The sequence below is a fragment of the Alosa alosa genome, chromosome 19 (genome assembly GCF_017589495.1).
Source record: "Alosa alosa isolate M-15738 ecotype Scorff River chromosome 19, AALO_Geno_1.1, whole genome shotgun sequence".
NCBI lineage: Eukaryota > Metazoa > Chordata > Actinopteri > Clupeiformes > Clupeidae > Alosa > Alosa alosa.
In genome coordinates this window covers 20,778,330-20,796,880 of record NC_063207.1, presented here as the reverse complement: position 1 = coordinate 20,796,880, position 18,551 = coordinate 20,778,330, and the positions used below count along the sequence as shown (strand labels likewise).

Below are 18,551 nucleotides of genomic sequence, written 5' to 3'. Positions count from 1 at the left end.
CTCCGCTTCAAAGCAGTTTTTAGTCTTCCAGTGCATTGCATCCAGCTCCTTTCCACACAGGAGTAGAAAGACGAGAACTTCCAACCTAATACAAGCCGCTTACGCATGTTCTTAAATGGACTGAAGTGCAGTGTTCAGATATACATGTGATTGTTCAGTTCGGTATTACAGATCCTCATTACTGTTGCCAACTTTTGGAGGAAAAATAGAACATATGGTAGCATGACTAGAGTTGGATCACCAGAAAATATAGTTTTTGTCATGCAGAGTAATGGCAGCAAACTTTGGGCTGGGCATTTATTGGATGCATAACTGTAACAATCACTGGCATTGACTCAAGACCCAGTGATTTCCAAATGAACACTGTAGTTTCCTTGCAGTGTAGTCTTACTCCATAGGATTTTTAGCCGTTCCCAAAACACTTCTGTCGTGTTGTGTAAATGTCTGTGAAATTGAATTGAATAATAACCTGTGTTGTCGTTTGGCAGTATGTTATGTGTGTGTGTGTGTGTGCTCGAGCTTTTAATTTGTGCTTTTGTCAACATGAATATTTGTCCCAAACCTAACATGACGTCTTGCAGCTTTTTTTGATTATAACAGAAAAAGAAAAATACATTTGTCGAAATGTGTTTGTGTTGTGCATGACACTACTGCATGGACATTGCAGTCTGTCACTAGGGCATGACATTCATGCCCAGGGATGGTCTGCATTGATGTGATGTGATGCTCAATGTGGTGCACAATGTCTGCAGTCCTAACAGGACAGAGTCATGGCGAGCTTCTCCATCCATTCATCAATTCATCCATTCATCCATCCATTCATTCATTCATCCATCCATTTATTCATTCAGTTATTCATTCACTGGACATGGATGTGATGCATGACAAAAGCCAGGTGCTCTGGACAAGCGCCACCCCATCCACTGTCCCTGTGCTTGTTCATCATCATGCTTTTCATCTGTCCCCCACCCCCATGTCGTTCATCACGCTGTTTGTTCATCAACTCCCACCATGCTTTCCACGTCCTCCATTTTGCATTTGCTCCATCACTGTGGCGTCCCTGGTGTCCCACCACCGCGTGCCATCCATTGACCGCGTGGCCGTCACCCGTCCTGTGAATGGCACAGCCTCTTGTCCCTCGATGCCTGCGCTCTTTCCCGAGGGTGTCCAGCTAGAGTGTCCGTGGAGAACGAGCACGAGAGAAAAAGACTGTCCCCCCCCCCCTCTGCAGTGCCTCTTAGCGCCGTGCGTAAGATGACCATCTACGACGAGCGCACCACCACCATGAGGGTGAAGTGGGAGACGGCCCCCGGTGCCACGGGCTACATGCTGCTCTACAGCGCCCTGAACGCCACCAGACCAACGCGCGAGGCAGAGGTACGTACGTACATGCATGCCACGCATCCTCAGGGAACAGAGGGCGGGAGTAGGCAGAAGGGGTGGGGGTGGACACTGAGATCATACTCTCAAGATCATATACTGAGATCATACTCTCAAGGTGGTATACTGAGATCATACTCTCAAGGGTATGATCTCAGTATACGATCTTGAGAGTTATTAATGCTGTTAAGAGGTTTGCTGACATATCTGGACCAAGATCCTCAAAGTAAAAGTATGCTAGTCACTGCTAGTCAATGTTTAGTTGCTATTTGGAGTTTGATCTTAATCTCTATTTAGTTTACCAGTTGTCTGCTGTTGTTGTTGTTACATGTCATGTCATGTCACTGCCAAACATTTTTGTGCATGTTTATGTGTAGTGTCTTGATTTGGAAGCTCTTCTCAAGGCCACCCCAAAAGGGACCATAGTAATTAGCTCATTCTAGCCTGCTGGTGTCCTATTTTTCCACACAAAATCATGTCTTATGTTAAAACAGAGACATGAGATACACTATTTCAGCGTGTCAGAGCCAGCGCTGGCAGACGACTCCTGTTCACTGGACACGGGCCGAGGGGTTCATTAGCCTTGGGAAAACAGGTGTTTGAGAACAGCCTCCATGTCTGTCCACTGCGCCTGCCGTTGCCCACCCACTGTTATGGAAAATACTGCGCTGTGGAACAAAAACTGAGCATGCTGCTTGCTTCCTGACATGGCTGACATCCGGCATCCGCCTAATGCACTTTCTCCTGGTTGCCTCCCCAGATCCGGACCAAAAAGACGGACATCCAACTCAAGAAGCTGATCCCCAACACGGCCTACACGTTGTCGGTCTTCGCCCTACACGGCGAAGCAGCCAGCGACCCCCTGACAGATACGGGTGTAACTCGTGGAGATAGGTCATGTGCGTGGAGATAGGTCATGTGACGTAACGTCCCGCCGAGACTGGGCTCCCTCCTCCACTTGTCGATCCTAATCTCTCTTGCATCGTCCTGTCTTGTCTTTCTCTTTCCTCCCTCCCTCGCTCTCTCGCTCTATCTCTTTCTATCTCTTTCTGCTCCGCAGTGCCCATGCCGCCGGCTGGAGAGCTTAGGATCACCGACGTCACCCACAGCACCATGCTCCTGGACTGGGACGCGGCCCCTGCCCCTGTGCGCAAGTACATCATCAGCTACAAGCACGAGGACGCTGACGCCAAAGAGGTAAGACCGCCCAGCAGCCGCTGTGCTTTCAGTGCCCTCTCCAAATTCACAGCAGGGAGGGCGAGACCTTTTTTTTTTTTCGGTGGGAGATATTCCGGAAATGCGGCGCGTCTAGTGCGTGTAACACGCTGGGCCACCTTCCAAGGCAGAGACCATGCACCACCCATGCACCGCAGCTTCTGCGGTGAGTGGCTGGATCGGAAGAGCATCTGGTGGGGAGACTGTGCCGGCAGCACTCCGAGACTCCTGTGCTGGGAGACAGACAGAGGGGCTGGTGGGAAACGATTGAGATGGAGATGGAGACAGCAGACATGACCTGAACGTGTGCGCCGAAGATATTTTTCCGAGTGTTGTTCAAAGGATATGCGCTAGCCGCGTCGTCCCCTTTCCATCCCAAAAGCCATTTTGCGTGGACATATATCTTGTGTTTTGAGAGCTTCGGCCATTTTTGCTGGCGATGGCAGACTTGGCTCAGGCCCTGTATCACATCCTGAGGTATAAATCATGGCGTGGTTGTGGCTGGAAGTCTTATTTGTTGAAGAGCTGGAGATGAATTAAACACACATGCGCGGGGAGGCCCGGGTGGATTGAGGCTTCAAGACAATCCTGTTTAGTCGCTGACTGCCCGAAAAGTGGCGAAGTCTCCCGTTACCTGATGGATGATTATGTGCCATTGGGCCCATGGCTCACAGCCTTCGCTTGCCATGGAAACATGAAGCTCCTCTTCAGTCCGGAGAGACCACACCTGAGGATTTACTACTTCAAGCAGATTGCATTACTATTTAGTCCAGGTTTTTGTCCAGCTCTATGTGCCTAGAGCCTTGACAGAGATTAGTATGCCATATTTACTGGGAAATATGTAGTGTTAAAAAAAAACATTGCTTATTTCCATTGCAATTTTGCATTTTAAATGGATGTTTGTTTTTGACCAAGACAATTTATTTTCCTTCTCTCAAAATCCGAATGAGCAAATACTTCCCCTTCCGTGTAATATCACTCATCAAGCTGATTGTTTTTCCTGGTGTTAATGAAAATGTCTTCGATAGTGTCAGACTATGTTACTTAGCACCAGTGGAAAGGATATTGAAGGGGTTTTGGGATTTGCGACAATATTTACTATTTCTTTCCCTTTTAGCTTGAAGTTGGAGGGGACGTCACAACGCGGGTGTTGGATAACCTGATCTCCCAGACGGAGTATGATGTTACAGTTACACCAGTGTATGACTCCAGAACTGGCAGTCCCATGCAGAACCGAGCCATCACAGGTGAGGGTTTTGTTTTCCCTCATAAAGAGCTGCCATGAGGCTTCACATTTCACATTAGCTCTGTGTGGAGATATATCTCACATCTTTCAGTCAGATACACACAGGCCTTACTTAGCAGGACTGCACATGAATGACTGGATAAAGCTTTGTGTATCAGTGTGTCTGGCGGAGGTGCTAGATGTTTCTTTATCTAGGCGGACAGATTAATCACATCACAAATTTTAATTGATGTCCTTCTCAACAGATGTTGTCCCTGCACCTAAAAACCTGCGGTTCTCTGAAGTGACCCAGACCAGCTTCAGGGCCCACTGGGAACATGGAGCACCTGATGTTGCTCTGTATCGCATTGGATGGACAAAGAAGGGCGAGACGAACTTCCAATATGTAAGCACCCGAGTTTTAAAATAGAGTGGTGACTGGCTGTCTGGCTGGCCCTGGCCCTCAGTTTGATAGGTTTGGTCACTCATCTCTCCCACTCTTGTTTCAGGAGATCCTGAATGCTGAAGACACCACCACAGTGCTGGAGGGCCTGGAGCCGGACACACTGTATGACGTGTCTGTGACGGCCATCTACCCAGACGAGTCGGAGAGCGAGGACCTGCTGGGCAGCCAGCGCACGCGTAAGAAACCCCAACATTGAACTGAACAGAGCATTGAACTGAACAGAGCAATAGAACATTTAACTGCTTAGAACATTGAACTGAATAAAACATTTAACTGCTGGGAACGTTTAGCTTGCTGAAAGAAACCCCAACACTGAACTGAATAGAGCATTTAACTGAATTAACTGAGTAGCTTGCAGTAAGAAACCCCAACATTTAACTGAATAGCTTAAACTGTGTAATCAAGCCTGTGTAAGTAAGCATCAGTAATTGTGGTCTTGTGGCCTTTTCTTTCCTCTCATTCCCCATAGTTCCCAAGATTGTCATCACCCCTGGTAAGTGTTTTCATCATAACTAGATGAGGTGTTGGATTCAGTGCAGAGAGAGTGGTAAAGATGTAACTGATCTGTCTAATTAACTGTTTCATCAAGCCCCCACTGGACCCCCTACAAACCTGTTGGTGTTCAATGAGACCACCACCACTATGACCCTAAGATGGGACCACGCCCCAGGCCGTGTTCAGAACTACAAGATCACATATGTACCAGCTGCAGGCGGCAGAACTCAAATGGTAAGTGTCAAAGGCATCTTTCACCACAAGTCACCCAGAACTTTCTAGAAGAGGTCATTTAGTCAAGGATGGATGTGTGGTTTTAAATAGAGCCTTGCGCAAGGCTGTGTTTTCTCTTTTAGCTAAATGGTAAATGGTCTGGGAGGAATCCATTTGGCCTTGCCTTTATCTCTGAGATATATTGGTCTTGGGTTGTTTCAAGAGATTTTTTTTATTCTTTTCTGTGTGGTTTTACACCAGTTACATTAAGGTTTTATGCCCCATTATCAAATTTTGATAACAGCTTTTTCCCTGTAAAAGTAGGGATGTTTTCCCTCTCATTGATATTTTCATTGCATGCTGTCATAGTAAAAAAGTGACTCATATAATGTTCAGTGATACGTTAGTTATTTGTTGATGCCAAATTTCCATGGTGTTTTGGAAGTGGAATGTTTTCCCATCTAAATGAGAGGAAACCCTTTTTGTCATGATAGCCATCAGCAGACTGCCTTGATGAAATTGCTTGCTAAACACTCAGACACTGCTGGAAAGCTGGAAGCTGTCTCCAAGCAGCGTGCCAAGTTCTCTGGTCTTCCTTTCATCACATATATGGGGCTTTGGGAGTTCCTGCTATCTCCAATTTGTAGGAAGAGGTCTGCCTCAGTGAGAGGACACACACACACAGACATACATACAGACACATTCTTTCACGCACACCCCTTGTGCATCAGGCGATGAAAATCCGGTTAGCGCCGACTGGAAAGATTTGACTATTGCAGAGCTTGCCAGTGTCTGCTGATAAGATTCTCACTGTCTCACCCAAGTTAAAGTCTCCACCGATTTTCAGACTGGCTGCTTCACCACAGAGTTGGCAAAGAGTCACTTCTGACTCCTAAACGCACACATGCAGGCATACCCTCATGTCTGCGTGCACACACACACACACACACACACACACACACACACACACACATACACATACACATACACACACACACACCCACACACACACAGACACACAGACACACACACTCTCTCACACACACACACACACACACACAGACACACACACTCACACACTCACACACACAGACACACACACACCCTCATAGACAGTCAGCCTATTTCTCTTTTTCTAGGCCAGACATCTGTGTATAGCAGCGACCTTGTGTTCTTTATTTTTTTAACAGTGTCTGTCCTGTAGCCAGAGGCAGGGCAGTAAATCCAGCTCTAACGTTTTTGACAATCCTTCCGACTGTTTTGGCCATTAGTGGACCGAGGTCCCCTCTCTTAATGGGACAACAAAAATGCAACAGTGTTCTTTGCATCCTTGGGAAGCAGATTATTTTTTTATTTTTAAAAAGATCTCAGAATGTTCACTGTGCTTTTTTTTTTTTTCTTCTACTTCTTTTTTGCTGCCCAATGAATTCCATTTTCAAAGAAGTCACAGTGGCAAAGCCAAGTCGGCATTCTTTAGTAATTCAAGCGTTTTTATCATCAACGGAAGCTGATCTCAAGCCCATTTGAAGTTTCCTTTGTCACATTTGTTCTTTGAGTTATATTCACTTCTGGGCCTTAGTGGAATAGGTTGAGGCCTGTACCTGTAAATCAGAATAAGACTTTCTAACACTTTTTAAACACACAGCCATTTATTTTGACATTTGTTTTTGGAACATACATTAAAGGTTGTATCAGCGATAGCAGGGATACGTCACTTCTGTTGTTCAAACAAAACAGAGAGCTAGCTCGCTACTCCCTCCCCCGGCCTGCTTATGGGGCAGACAGCTAGCGGATTGTTAGGAAAGATTAGATGAATGTGATCATTTATGTTTGGGCCTTTTTTGGGCCTGAAATCGCTGATACAACCTTTAATAGATGTTGGTATCTTCTGTGTAAAAAGTGCTTCCTGTATTACTTCCATGGGAAGATATATGGAATCACAAGATTGTGTTTTTTACCAAACATTCAATTAAATGAACATGGTGGAAAGCTTTGTGTGATGGAGCTGTTTTTCAGACAGTGGACATTTTGAAAGCAGCATGTTCATTCCAAATAGTTATACCTTACTGGTTAGTGTTTTTGTTATAAAATATGACGTGTGACATTAGGTCATCTTCAAGAGAGGGTTAAGGTTTTAATTTTCTCTCTCCCTAGACTCAAATTGGTGGCAAGAAGAACACAGTGAATCTGCAGAAACTCACTCCCGAGACCACATACTCCCTCACTGTGACGGCTGTTTATGGCACTGGAGAAGCCATGGACTTAAATGGCGAAGGCACCACAAGTGAGTGGCCAGCGAATGAGTCTTCAGAATGGCATGCTGGTTAATCAGTCTCATGATTCCTTTTATTTATCTTCCGTTTCACCACGCCTGAGTGTCTGAGTGATGGTGTTTATGTGTTGAACGGTTGCGCCGGCAGAGCCTTTGGGTGGCGTGAGAAACCTCCAGGTCACAGACCCAACCACCAGCACTCTGAAGGTGACCTGGGAGCCAGCCGAGGGCAATGTCCGCCAGTACAAGCTCTACTACGTGCCTGCCGCAGGTGGTGTGGAGGAGACGGTATGATGCTAATCATTTATTATGAAATTAAATTAACATGTGATACAATGAAACGTTCAACATAGTTATTGTAATGGTTATTCTTGATATCTGACTTGTAGAGCAGGGGTCCTGTACAGGGATTAAGCCCAGTTCTAGAATCAAACAAAACTTCAATGAAAATCTCCACTAACAAAACCTGTAGTCTAGAACTAGGCGTAATCCATGTATTTGAAACTGTCAGGTAGTGTTTTAGTGGCACAACTTTTTGATGATGCCTGTCTCTGATAGATTACTTTAAATCATTTTTACTCAGACACTGTGTAGCAGGAGACTCATGACATCGTGCTTGTTTCTTGTTTCTTCCTAAAGGCTCAGGTCGGTGGAAACACCACCACCACAGTTCTGAGGAACCTCATGTCCGACACCGTCTACACCGTCACTGTGGTCCCCGTGTACCCCCAGGGCGAGGGCAAGCGCATGTCTGAGAATGGAAAGACACGTAAGTCCACATTTGCAACACACAAATGCCATTTCATCCAGATAACATGTACAGTAATCCAGTGGACAATGGGTTTGTTAGGAGTTCCAAACATGCAGCCCATTTCCATGGTAGACTGCTGGGCTGGCCCCTGTCAGTAAGAGCTAAGTCTGTGCCTGTATCTCAGCATGAGTCAGACCCAGTGGATTGATTACTCAGGATGCCATGCCTACGCGTTAGAAACCCTATAAAAGTGTCTCCAGTCTGGAGTTAATGAGCTCCGTTTATTGGGTGTAATGACTGGTAGTGATGCCATCGCCGTCAGAGGCAGATGTGAGAAACCGGCTTCCATTTGGGGGCGGGGAGGGGGTGTCATGACAGGGGCCTTTTTTTTATTGCGTTTGACCCATTGCTCCCATTGATAGAAACAACAAAGGGCCATTTCATTTGAACACTCTTTGGCTTGGTCCGTGATGTAGTGAGGGTCACTTTTTCCCTCATTGATGTCTCTGTTAGCAATATGTCTGTGTTGTATGCGTGTCCTCTTGAATGGCCTCTCATGTAGAGAGCCCATGGGTAAAGAACAGGCCGCTGTTATTTTAACTGTTTTATGGCCTTATTATTCAACTGTGTAGGCTTTCTTCTTGGCATCTTGCCATTGTTAATGCTAGTAAACAACGAGCAATTCTGCATCACTTACACCAGAGCCTTTAAGTGCCTGATGAGGTTGAAAAAAAGCTCTCCATTGTGTACAGTATTTTATGAGTTTATTGCATGGCAGTGAACCTTAAGTTTTGCTAGTCTGTTATAGTTTAAAGGCAATTTTCACCAATGGTGGTAAAACGTTATTATATTTTGTGGTGAAAGATACAGTCTACTCAGACCAGGTAACTGTTAAGTTAGAATCCTTGCCCATTTTTATTTTCAGCTTATTGGCTCTGGGCTATAACAGTTTATTGTTGTTCTCACGAGGGTAGTATGCATGTGTGATTGATGGTGCATGACAACTCTCACTTTCCTCAACCCTCCCTCTCTCTCTCTCCCTCCCTCCCTCTCTCCCTCTCTCTCTATCTCTCTTTCTCTCTTTGTTTTTAGTGGAGCGTTACCCTCCCAGAAACCTGCAGGTTTACAACCCCACCACAAACACCCTGAATGCGCGCTGGGAGCCAGCCTCCGGCGAGGTCCTGCAATACCGCGTGGTCTATGCCCCCCTGAGAGGAGACCGTCCCTCTGAGTCGGTGAGTCACCACCCCCCTAGACCTCCCCGTACTCTCTAATTAAGCCCACCAACTGGGGTCAAAGAGCAGAGGTCAGGCTCCCTAAGACTATTGTTACAGCTCCCATTATTCAGCTCATAAATTGGCTCTAGATGCTCTGCACATATGTTGGACATCGAGAGAAAAAAAAGCCCTCTGTTTTGGGTGGACACTGTTAACGATGTTGTGCTTGTTTTAGTCAAGTTGTTTGCGGTCATTAAGGCCTCACTGGTGACATGTGACCTAAGGAGTGGGGTGTAAAGTGCTTGCGGAGGCAGACTGCCCGTCAGGCAACTATAACTGCGCAGTTTAACACTGCGTGAAAACGAACATCTGTCGGAAACATTTGGAACAAAAGGCCATTTTTTTTATTTGAAGGCGCAAGAACATTACATTATAGACCATTGGTGTGCTCTTTTTTTTACTTCGTTAATAGCCATGATGCTGCCTCTTCCAAGGCCGTAGCATTTTGCATGAGGGGAAAAGATAGACTCTGGACTTGCCTTTTTCCGACAAACCAGCCAGTTTTCCACATCTTTCGCAATGTAGCTCGAGTCTCACTTATGCATGAGGGTGTATACTGCAAGTCTGCAACACATCACTAAATGGCTGCAGACTCAAGGACACTACTAGCATTTAGGGGTTACAGATAAGGGACAAGGGGGCTTATTTGAGCCTTATGTAACAGGTTACGGGGTCAGGCTCCATGCAGGCCAGATGAGAAGTGATATTAAACTGCTTCATCTCAGCCATGACACATTGAATGCGGTAGACAAAGGCAGGATTAGAAGAAGGCAGAAGAGGTTGACTCCCTTTCACCTCCTGTCAAGGAGACTTGAATGGTCCTGTTTAGACTTGCCGATGACCGGCTGCTGGGTAAAAACCCCCCAAAATAACCATACAGAGGGCCTTTGGCAACCCCTATCTCATCACTTGTTCCTCGGCACAGCAATTTTCAGTACCGAGGCACATCAAAGGCATGCTTGGGCTCCCTTTCACTTTTGCAACGCCAACACAAGTGGCTGCTCGTGGAGGCCAAGTCGTTTGGCACGAGAGATATATCCCCGAGAGACAACACAAACAGATGTCGGCGACAGAAAGAGGTCAGATGTCAGCCGCAGAGCACAGTGGATGGTCTCAACAAGGGCCCTGCTTCCTTTAATTCACTGGTGCATTTCTCTACAGGAAACCTCCCTTGAACTCCGACATGCCAAGTCTCGTTAGATATTAGAAGTATTCAGCACAATTTTTTATCATGACGTATGACAGCCCTTCCTGATAAACAGAGTAGTCTGAACTCAACCCCAGGGTGACCTTACATAATGATGGGCAAAGTGCAAAGTCTTAAGTCTAACTAAAGCCAATTTACAAAATCTATTTGCTAGTTTAACACCATGGGCAAAACATGAAAGCGCAAACATTGCTCAATTCTCTGATATGCTACACGATAGCTGTATGTCATGCATGACTTTGCACTTTGCCTGCCAAATACATTAGGGCCCTGTGTCTAACAGGGAAGCTACACTAGGAGCGTAACTGAAGCGTTCAGTTTGCAACGCGTAAAGAACATTTTAGAAGACTGGTCTATTTTTTTCGAACGTATGCACAGCTATCACGTCTGGTGTAGCTACTTCCATTGATTATAGTGGAAGCTAATTGTTGCAGCAGACACAAAGTGAATGGAACACTTCAGTTACGCGCCTGGTGTAGCTTCCCAGTGAGTATGTTTTTGAAGGACTGTGCGGAGTGTGACGAATACTCTTAAGCCCCTGAGTGCCTTTGACTCATCCCTGGTGTTTCCTCCTAGGTGCTGGTGCCAGGGAACATCCAAACCACACTCCTGGAGCAGCTCACCCCAGACACGGCCTACTCGGTCGCCGTGGTAGCCCTGTACTCCGACGGGGAGGGCCCTTCTGTGACCGACGACGGCAAAACACGTAAGGAGCAGCCCTGTGTACAAACCACTGAGAGAGTTCATTAAAAGGCTCAGAGTGGATTAAGAGGCTTAACTAGGATTGTTGTTTTTTTTTCATGTTTTGTTTTGTTTTTACATGTATGGGTCAGTGCCACGCAGTGGGCCCAGGAATCTCCGTGTCTACGATCCCACCACCAGCAGTCTGACGGTCAGCTGGGAGCACGCCGAGGGCCCAGTGCAACAGTATCGCATTGGCTACGCACCCACCACTGGAGACCCCATTGAGGAATTTGTAAGTGGCCTCAAGTGTTAATAAACATAGCTTTCTACAGTATACATGTAGTTGCCAAGTTAAGACCAGCACACACAAAACAGTTAGACAGAATGCTGTCTTATGGTTTTCACAATAGTAGATGTGGCATGTATGTGTGTAGGTATAATTCCAGGTATATTCTTTTTTAAGAAAGTCGTCTTGTTTTTTTTTGTTTTTTTCATGTATAGACAACAGTACCTGGGAATCAGAACAGCGTAATCCTGCCCAACCTTCAGCCTGATACACCTTATAAAATCAACGTGGTTGCCATCTACCCAGATGGGCCTGGAGGAGAGCTGTCTGGGGATGGTCACACATGTACGAACTACATACATACATACATACATACATACATACATACATACATACATACATACATACATACATACATACATACAAGCATTTGACCATGCATGCCTAATGTACAGTATATACATTTGTACACACTACATACGCACATGTGGACATACTTTATGTATAGACTCTGCATTGTAAATCAGTCTATGTGTCTGTAATGTATGGAGCTCCTATTGTCTCTGTCCACTTTGTTGCCCCTGTGGGGTTTTTGCGGCTCTAACTTGACTCCCCGGTTAGACCAAAAGGCAGGCAACATCAGAGCAGATTACTGAAACAATAGCAGTCTTTGGTCTTGGCCCGTGGTCAGGAGCACTCTCTGCCAGACCCTCTGAACTGGCTGTCCTCCAGACCCAGAGACTTTCTTTAGGTGCGCCAGCACAGCCCCCCTCTCTCTTTTGCTCTATCTCTCTCTCTCTCTCTCTGCCCCCCCCTCTTCCCTCTGTATCTCATTTGCCAAGCAGGAAGACCCTGGATCTTCTCTATCAAGTCGCAGTCACTCTCAAAAAAAGTGCAGCGAAAAAAACCCAGAGCCAGAGCCATGGTAATGGCAGTGAATTGCTTGCATGCAATTTCTCAATCTGTTTTTTCCCGTCTGTTGCTCCACATGCAGTGGGTCTTCTGGCGCCCCGGAACCTGCGTGTTTCGGATGAGTGGTACACTCGCTTCAGGGTGTCCTGGGATGCTGCCCCTGCCAAGGTTAATGGATACAAACTGGTCTATCAGCCAGAAGGTTAGTGCTTTTGTAATGCTAGTCGCTTTCTGGGTATAAAAGCAGAAAATTAAAAATAATAACAGTGTGTTTGTACTAGGTATGATTACATCCACTGAGAACAGTATTACACTAAAATACCAATCTAGTCTTGCAAGAATGGTCATAAACTGATTTGATATTTTTGGTTGCTGTAGGAACTGATGAAGTTATGGAGACCAATGTGGGAGATGTGACCACCTACCACCTGCACAACCTGAAGCCTGGCACCACTTACGATCTGAAACTGTACGCTCAGTATGATGCTGGCTTGAGCGGAGTTCTGCCCGGCCAAGGAACTACTCGTATGTCCTCTTATCCAGCTCTCTTACAAACAAACCTCTCTGATTTGGAATTGATTTTAGAATTTGCTAACATATGCAATGGATCACTGATGTGCATAGAGAGCTATTTATATCAGAAGACTTCAAACTGTCCCATCTCTCTCTCTCTCTCTCTGCAGTCTATCTGAATGTGACTGATCTGACGACATACAACGTTGGTTACGACTCCTACTGTGTCAAATGGACACCTCACAGAGCAGCTACCTCTTACCGCCTCAAAATCAACCCATTCGAGCGTAAGTCCAAGGCAACACATCCTTACATATCCTCATTAAATATAGCACAGCTAATTTGTGCTATTAGATCTGTAATGCAATCTTTGATTTATGTGTTTAGCTGACTTCCTAATTAGCTCTTCCACACAGTATCTCAATTCCACACAGTGTCTCAATTCACAATTGCACAATTCATGGCCAGGCATATATAATGTTTATTGACATGTACTGTGCCCAAGGATCAGAAGTAATCCACAAATCTCAGAGTTGTTTACTGTAGTTCTTAGTTTGCATGCCCAGATAATCGAGGAGCTAATAACTTCAAGGTTCAGCTGTTATAAAGTCTAACAATAATACATTATGCTCATTTGAACTGCGCTCCGATCCCCTGTTTCTTATTAGCTAGCAGACTGGAGGAGGGTTGTAAAAAACGAGCTATCCTGGAATATTTAAGTCTGTATATGGTAGCAATTACAGATGGAAGCGCAGAAGCTTGCCAAGTCGAAGCAGTCTTGTGTGTGTTAGAGGGTGGCTGCTGCTTCAAATAAAGACCGCCATGGTCTCGGTCTCCATAGTGTACCTGTTCATCATCCGCTTGTCGATTCTGCCGAGAAGTCATTTGTAGAAAATATACACCATTTCTTTATCCATACAGTATGCCTGGTGTGATTCTTTCTAGATAAATGATCCTTAAGTTGAGCAAAACCAGAGCACTTGTGCTTTCTTAACGAATCAAACTGCAATATGAAGTGCAGCTGCTTAATTAAGGGCTCATTTTCATCAGTTGCTTTTACCTCATGAGGCGTGAGTCATCACAGTGGCATTTTCTGTCTCGTGCAAAGTGTCCTGGACTCGTCCAGTGCGTCTCGTCCACTGTGTCCTTGACTGTAGCTTCTCGGTGTCTTCTTTCTCTCACAGCTGCAAACAGCGGTGCCCAGGAGGTGACCATCACAGCAGCGGAGAGCCAGTACTGTTTCGACGGGCTGACGCCAGACGCTCTGTACAACACCACCGTCTTCACCCAAACCCCCAGCCTGGAGGGCCCTGGAGTCAGTGTCAAGGAGAGAACTCGTAAGGACTTTTCTCTTTTGGGTTGGATGAAGTGATTTGATTTTTTGACTACTACTTCTAAAATGGATGTGGTTCGGTACGACAACGTTTGTCTGTCTCTCTCCTCAGTGGTTAAGCCTACAGAGGCACCAACTGAGCCCCCGACCGCCCCCCCACCACCCACCATCCCTGGAGCCCTGGAGGGTATGTTTCAAACCACCATGTGTTTAATTAAGCTGCTCATGCATTTGTTAGTATTGACGCAGCACACTCAAAATGTGCTTCTGTCTGCCACAGTCTGCAAAGGTGCCAAGGCTGACCTGGTCTTCCTCATCGACGGCTCTTGGAGTATTGGTGACGAGAGTTTCGTTAAAGTCATCCAGTTTGTCTTCAGCATGATCGGCTCCTTTGATGTCATCAACCATGAAGGCATGCAGGTGCGTGGCAGAACCCCTCATTCGCATTTCAGCCAAAAAAAACTCCTCTCTGCGTCATTAGGCATCAGGTGTGCTGACTGTTGGTTTTGTGGAAACAGGTTTCCTTCGTACAGTACAGTGATGAGGCCAAGACCGAGTTCAAGCTAAACACGTACCAGGACAAAGGAAAGGCCTTGGCTGCTCTTCAACTGGTTCGCTACAGAGGAGGAAATACAAAAACAGGTTTGTTCCGAATTGCGACCCAGTTTAATAACTAAGGTATATGACATGCAAATAATACCTTATTAGCAATATATATATATATATATATATAATGTTGCTGTCCCATTCCCATTCCTATCCCCAGAGTGGTATATGTTTTACTGTGCAACTCCAACTAGGTTTTGTTTCATGTTCATGTCTTGATCAGGTGCTGCTCTGAAGTACGTTGGCGAGAAGGTCTTCACCTCAGACAGTGGCATGAGAAGGAATGTACCTAAGGTCCTGGTGGTGGTCACCGATGGACGTGCTCAAGATGACGTGAAGAAGAGTGCCATGAAACTCCAGCATTCTGGTAAGTCAGAGATGGTTCCTCAGGAGAGATAACATGAAGACTGAAATTGGTATAGATCCATGGTAAAGCTGACAGGAGATTGTTAAAACATTTTAATCATCAGCTTTGCTCATAAGTCTTTGATCTATTGCTGTTTGATGAGGCTTATGCACATAGAGTGCCATCATTTATGAAAAGGTTTTAGTAGTGGTGTTATTGTCTTTTCAATGATAAGTGTCTTACAGTATGTTAAAAATGTTGTCTTTGTCTCTAGGTTACAGCGTGTTCGTCATCGGAGTTGCAGATGTGGATGTTGTAGAGCTGAGAAACATTGGAAGCAAGCCAAGTGACAGACATGTCTTTGTGGTTGATGACTTTGATGCTTTCACAAAGATCCAGGATAATCTCATCACCTTTATCTGCGAAACTGCAACATCAAGTAAGACCCTATCATACGTCATTTTAGAAAGATAATTGCCACTGAAAGCATGGAATTATTTCACACCATGTTGTCCTCTGTTCTGCAGCTTGCCCATTGATTTACCTGGATGGCTTCACAACACCTGGTAAGAATGAGGACAGAAAGTACAGTATACCTGCTGATGATCAAATACCAACACCTTTGAATCTATAGGTCCTCTTTACCTGTGACCTAGAACATGTTATGCATTATTGAACATGCATATCAGATAATGTGTAAATGACAGTGAAGTAAACTATCAAGACATCTGTCCATGCTAGCATGGGTTATGGGAGTTCAACTGAATGAAATGTAATTGGCAGGTTTCAGAATGCTGGAGGCCTTCAACGTAACTGATAGGACATTTGCTGCCATGAACGGAATTTCCATGGAGCCCGGCACGTTCAACAGCTTCCTCACATACAGACTTCACAAGGATGCATTCATCTCCGCACCCACAAAGTAGGTGGTGTGTTTTCTCCCAAACTCCTGTGGTAGACCTTTGGGCTCTCCCATGTCTTGTAATGTTTGCCATTATTTTTAATGGCCTTTGAAAAGCAACAAAGACCGCAGTCCTCCTGACTCGCATTAGCAACGCGCTTGGGCAAGCGTGTTTGTTGCCGCAGTTTCACCGACCTGAAGTGTGACTGTGAGAAAAGGATTTGTTTTAGGGATAATAATGGTCCCATGATGTGCACTCCCACACATGTCATACTGAAAGCAATCCTAGCACCCCGAGGTCAGGACCTTGCCTTTACTGTAACTGTGAAAAACAATGCCCTCAGGCAATTGCAGTCTCACTAAAGAATCCTGCCGAAGCCTTCCTGCCTGGCCAAAGTGGTCTCTTATTAATTTGTCTTTAATGATTTCTGTTTTGTGCGTGCTATAGGAAACTCCACAAATGGAAACATTTCTCACACCAGAGGGGAAGGAAGGAGAGAGGAGGGAAGGGAGAAAATTCTTGTAATGTGCTGTCATTTTTTTTTGTTTTAAACCTGGGAACAATTTGGTGTCTATTTGGGTTTGTGGGGACGGTGGGATTTTGTCTGCGCCTGGTCACTCCTGTGTCTGATTCGAACGTCTTGGAAATTACTCAGTGGAGATCCTGGAATACACCGCGGTTGATGATGATACAATTGAGAAAATATCACTTACCCCAAAAAAAAAGAAAGAAGAAAGAGACCGAGGGGTGGTTGACCCCAAAGACCATACTGTATGTGAACAAGGGCTTTTCCATTGGTCTCCAGTGCTGACTGGGCAGGGGATCCCTCTCTTGACACCGCCTACCAACAGCTGTGATTATTTCTCAGCCTTTTGCTGTGGTCAACTTGTAGCTGTTATGGCGCTGCAAACTTAAAATATGTCAGTAGCATTTAGTGCAGGCCTGTAATCATGTGTAGCATGTGCCAATCATAAGTTCACATACTAGCATAAGTAGAGGACGTACTTGACCTGTGCTGGTACCCTTGAAAATAATACAGTGGTTGTCTCATTTGCTCGTTTTACGGTTAAGTTAGAGAAACTAATGGCTAACCTCACAATGCATTTTTTTATAACAGAAATGGCTCCTCATGGTCTCCTGTCTGAGTAAAGAATTTTGGAGTGGATGTTCTGCTTTGGATGTTATGTCGTGGGCTGTGAAATGTGTGCATAATGTCTTTATTTTAGTGAGCAGCATGTATTTGTAAGGCAGGCACGCTGAAGTGGCACTCTGGATTCAGTAAAATAAAAATTGTTTGTGCCAAATTCTAGTGCTACATCCCCCCGCAGTATCTGTAGTCCTTCCAGCGAACAAAGTGAAACCACTCAAAACAACATCTGAGAAAGAAAAGAGAAGAAAGCTAATGTTGTTTTTATTTGCTGTTTCTTCTAGGGAGATTCACCCAGACGGACTGCCACCATCATTCACCATCATTCTGCTCCTCCGCCTCCTGCCTGACACCCCGACTCAAGCTTTTGACGTATGGCAGCTTGCAGATGGAAACAACAACCCCGAAGTCGGACTCACCCTGAACCGTAAGTCCCCCTTTTCTGTGGCTAGTGTGGAGCGTATCACTAACACGGCCACCATCTGTACCCACTGTAGCCTAGTCTCTGATCCCCCCCCTCCCTCTGTACCAAATAACAGTGTGTAAAGTTGAGCCATTTTAATGGGTCCCAGGCTCAAACGTTGCATTGATCTTCCACACTAATTGCTTAGAGAAGGAGCCCCAAACCTCAGAATCAGCATCTGTATCTAGCATTGGCACAACTGGACTGTCAATGCAGAGTGGTTTCTGCTGTGCTGCATTTTTTTTTTTAACACTTACCGTGTCAAACTTGGCAATGTTAAGGAAAATTCATTGCATTCATTGCACTGCTTTTCTGTCAATGTTACCTTCTAGTTGTGAATGCTTGTTGGAAACATTTTGCTGATCTTAATGCTTTCTTTCCCTTCCTTTAGCATCCAGCAAGGTTCTCTCATTTTACAACAAGGACACCAGAGGCCAGCTTCAGACAGTTTCATTTGATAGTGCCCCCGTGAAGAAGATCTTCCATGGGAGCTTCCACAAGGTAAGCACCATTAAAACTGACCTCGAGGTAATTTTGACCAGCGATTTCTTGATAACTGCTACCAGACTCATCAAGCAGTCTTTTCCCTTCTTCAGTTATGCCGTGCATAAAAAATGAACAGGCAGTGGTGCCTGTTTGCCTCTGTACGTCTCCTTATTGGTCAGCGTAGCTGGGCCATGTTGAAATTGTTGTTCCTGATTACAGAGCCAGTTTTTTAATCATTGCATCTATTTTCATGATAGTCATCGGTGAGTAAATCCTGCTAGCCTAAGTACTCCAGAAACGTTATCACATTCAGCACCTTGAAGTATTTAAACATGTCACTGGTGCTCAGGAACATTTTGAGGAACTTAAGGC

At 45.3% G+C, this 18,551-nt stretch overlaps 1 protein-coding gene across 4 annotated transcripts in view; it reads left to right on the top strand.

The window, feature by feature from the left end:
* col12a1a (collagen, type XII, alpha 1a) overlaps nucleotides 1–18,551 on the top strand; it is a 56,816-nt gene that overhangs the window by 23,240 nt on the left and 15,025 nt on the right. For 3 of the 4 annotated variants that reach the window (XM_048227289.1, XM_048227292.1, XM_048227290.1), the window contains 28 exons: nucleotides 1,232–1,377; nucleotides 2,141–2,279; nucleotides 2,441–2,577; nucleotides 3,713–3,842; nucleotides 4,087–4,226; nucleotides 4,330–4,462; nucleotides 4,756–4,779; nucleotides 4,876–5,015; nucleotides 7,149–7,278; nucleotides 7,415–7,554; nucleotides 7,906–8,035; nucleotides 9,110–9,252; nucleotides 11,078–11,207; nucleotides 11,335–11,477; nucleotides 11,687–11,816; nucleotides 12,466–12,585; nucleotides 12,762–12,908; nucleotides 13,067–13,183; nucleotides 14,081–14,233; nucleotides 14,342–14,416; nucleotides 14,510–14,649; nucleotides 14,748–14,871; nucleotides 15,059–15,202; nucleotides 15,456–15,620; nucleotides 15,709–15,747; nucleotides 15,965–16,103; nucleotides 17,515–17,657; nucleotides 18,085–18,194. In XM_048227289.1, coding sequence (XP_048083246.1) covers nucleotides 1,232–1,377; nucleotides 2,141–2,279; nucleotides 2,441–2,577; nucleotides 3,713–3,842; nucleotides 4,087–4,226; nucleotides 4,330–4,462; nucleotides 4,756–4,779; nucleotides 4,876–5,015; nucleotides 7,149–7,278; nucleotides 7,415–7,554; nucleotides 7,906–8,035; nucleotides 9,110–9,252; nucleotides 11,078–11,207; nucleotides 11,335–11,477; nucleotides 11,687–11,816; nucleotides 12,466–12,585; nucleotides 12,762–12,908; nucleotides 13,067–13,183; nucleotides 14,081–14,233; nucleotides 14,342–14,416; nucleotides 14,510–14,649; nucleotides 14,748–14,871; nucleotides 15,059–15,202; nucleotides 15,456–15,620; nucleotides 15,709–15,747; nucleotides 15,965–16,103; nucleotides 17,515–17,657; nucleotides 18,085–18,194 — 3,551 coding nt within the window. The remainder of the gene's footprint in view (nucleotides 1–1,231; nucleotides 1,378–2,140; nucleotides 2,280–2,440; nucleotides 2,578–3,712; nucleotides 3,843–4,086; nucleotides 4,227–4,329; nucleotides 4,463–4,755; nucleotides 4,780–4,875; nucleotides 5,016–7,148; nucleotides 7,279–7,414; nucleotides 7,555–7,905; nucleotides 8,036–9,109; nucleotides 9,253–11,077; nucleotides 11,208–11,334; nucleotides 11,478–11,686; nucleotides 11,817–12,465; nucleotides 12,586–12,761; nucleotides 12,909–13,066; nucleotides 13,184–14,080; nucleotides 14,234–14,341; nucleotides 14,417–14,509; nucleotides 14,650–14,747; nucleotides 14,872–15,058; nucleotides 15,203–15,455; nucleotides 15,621–15,708; nucleotides 15,748–15,964; nucleotides 16,104–17,514; nucleotides 17,658–18,084; nucleotides 18,195–18,551) is intronic. The other variant, XM_048227291.1, reaches the window with a different exon arrangement.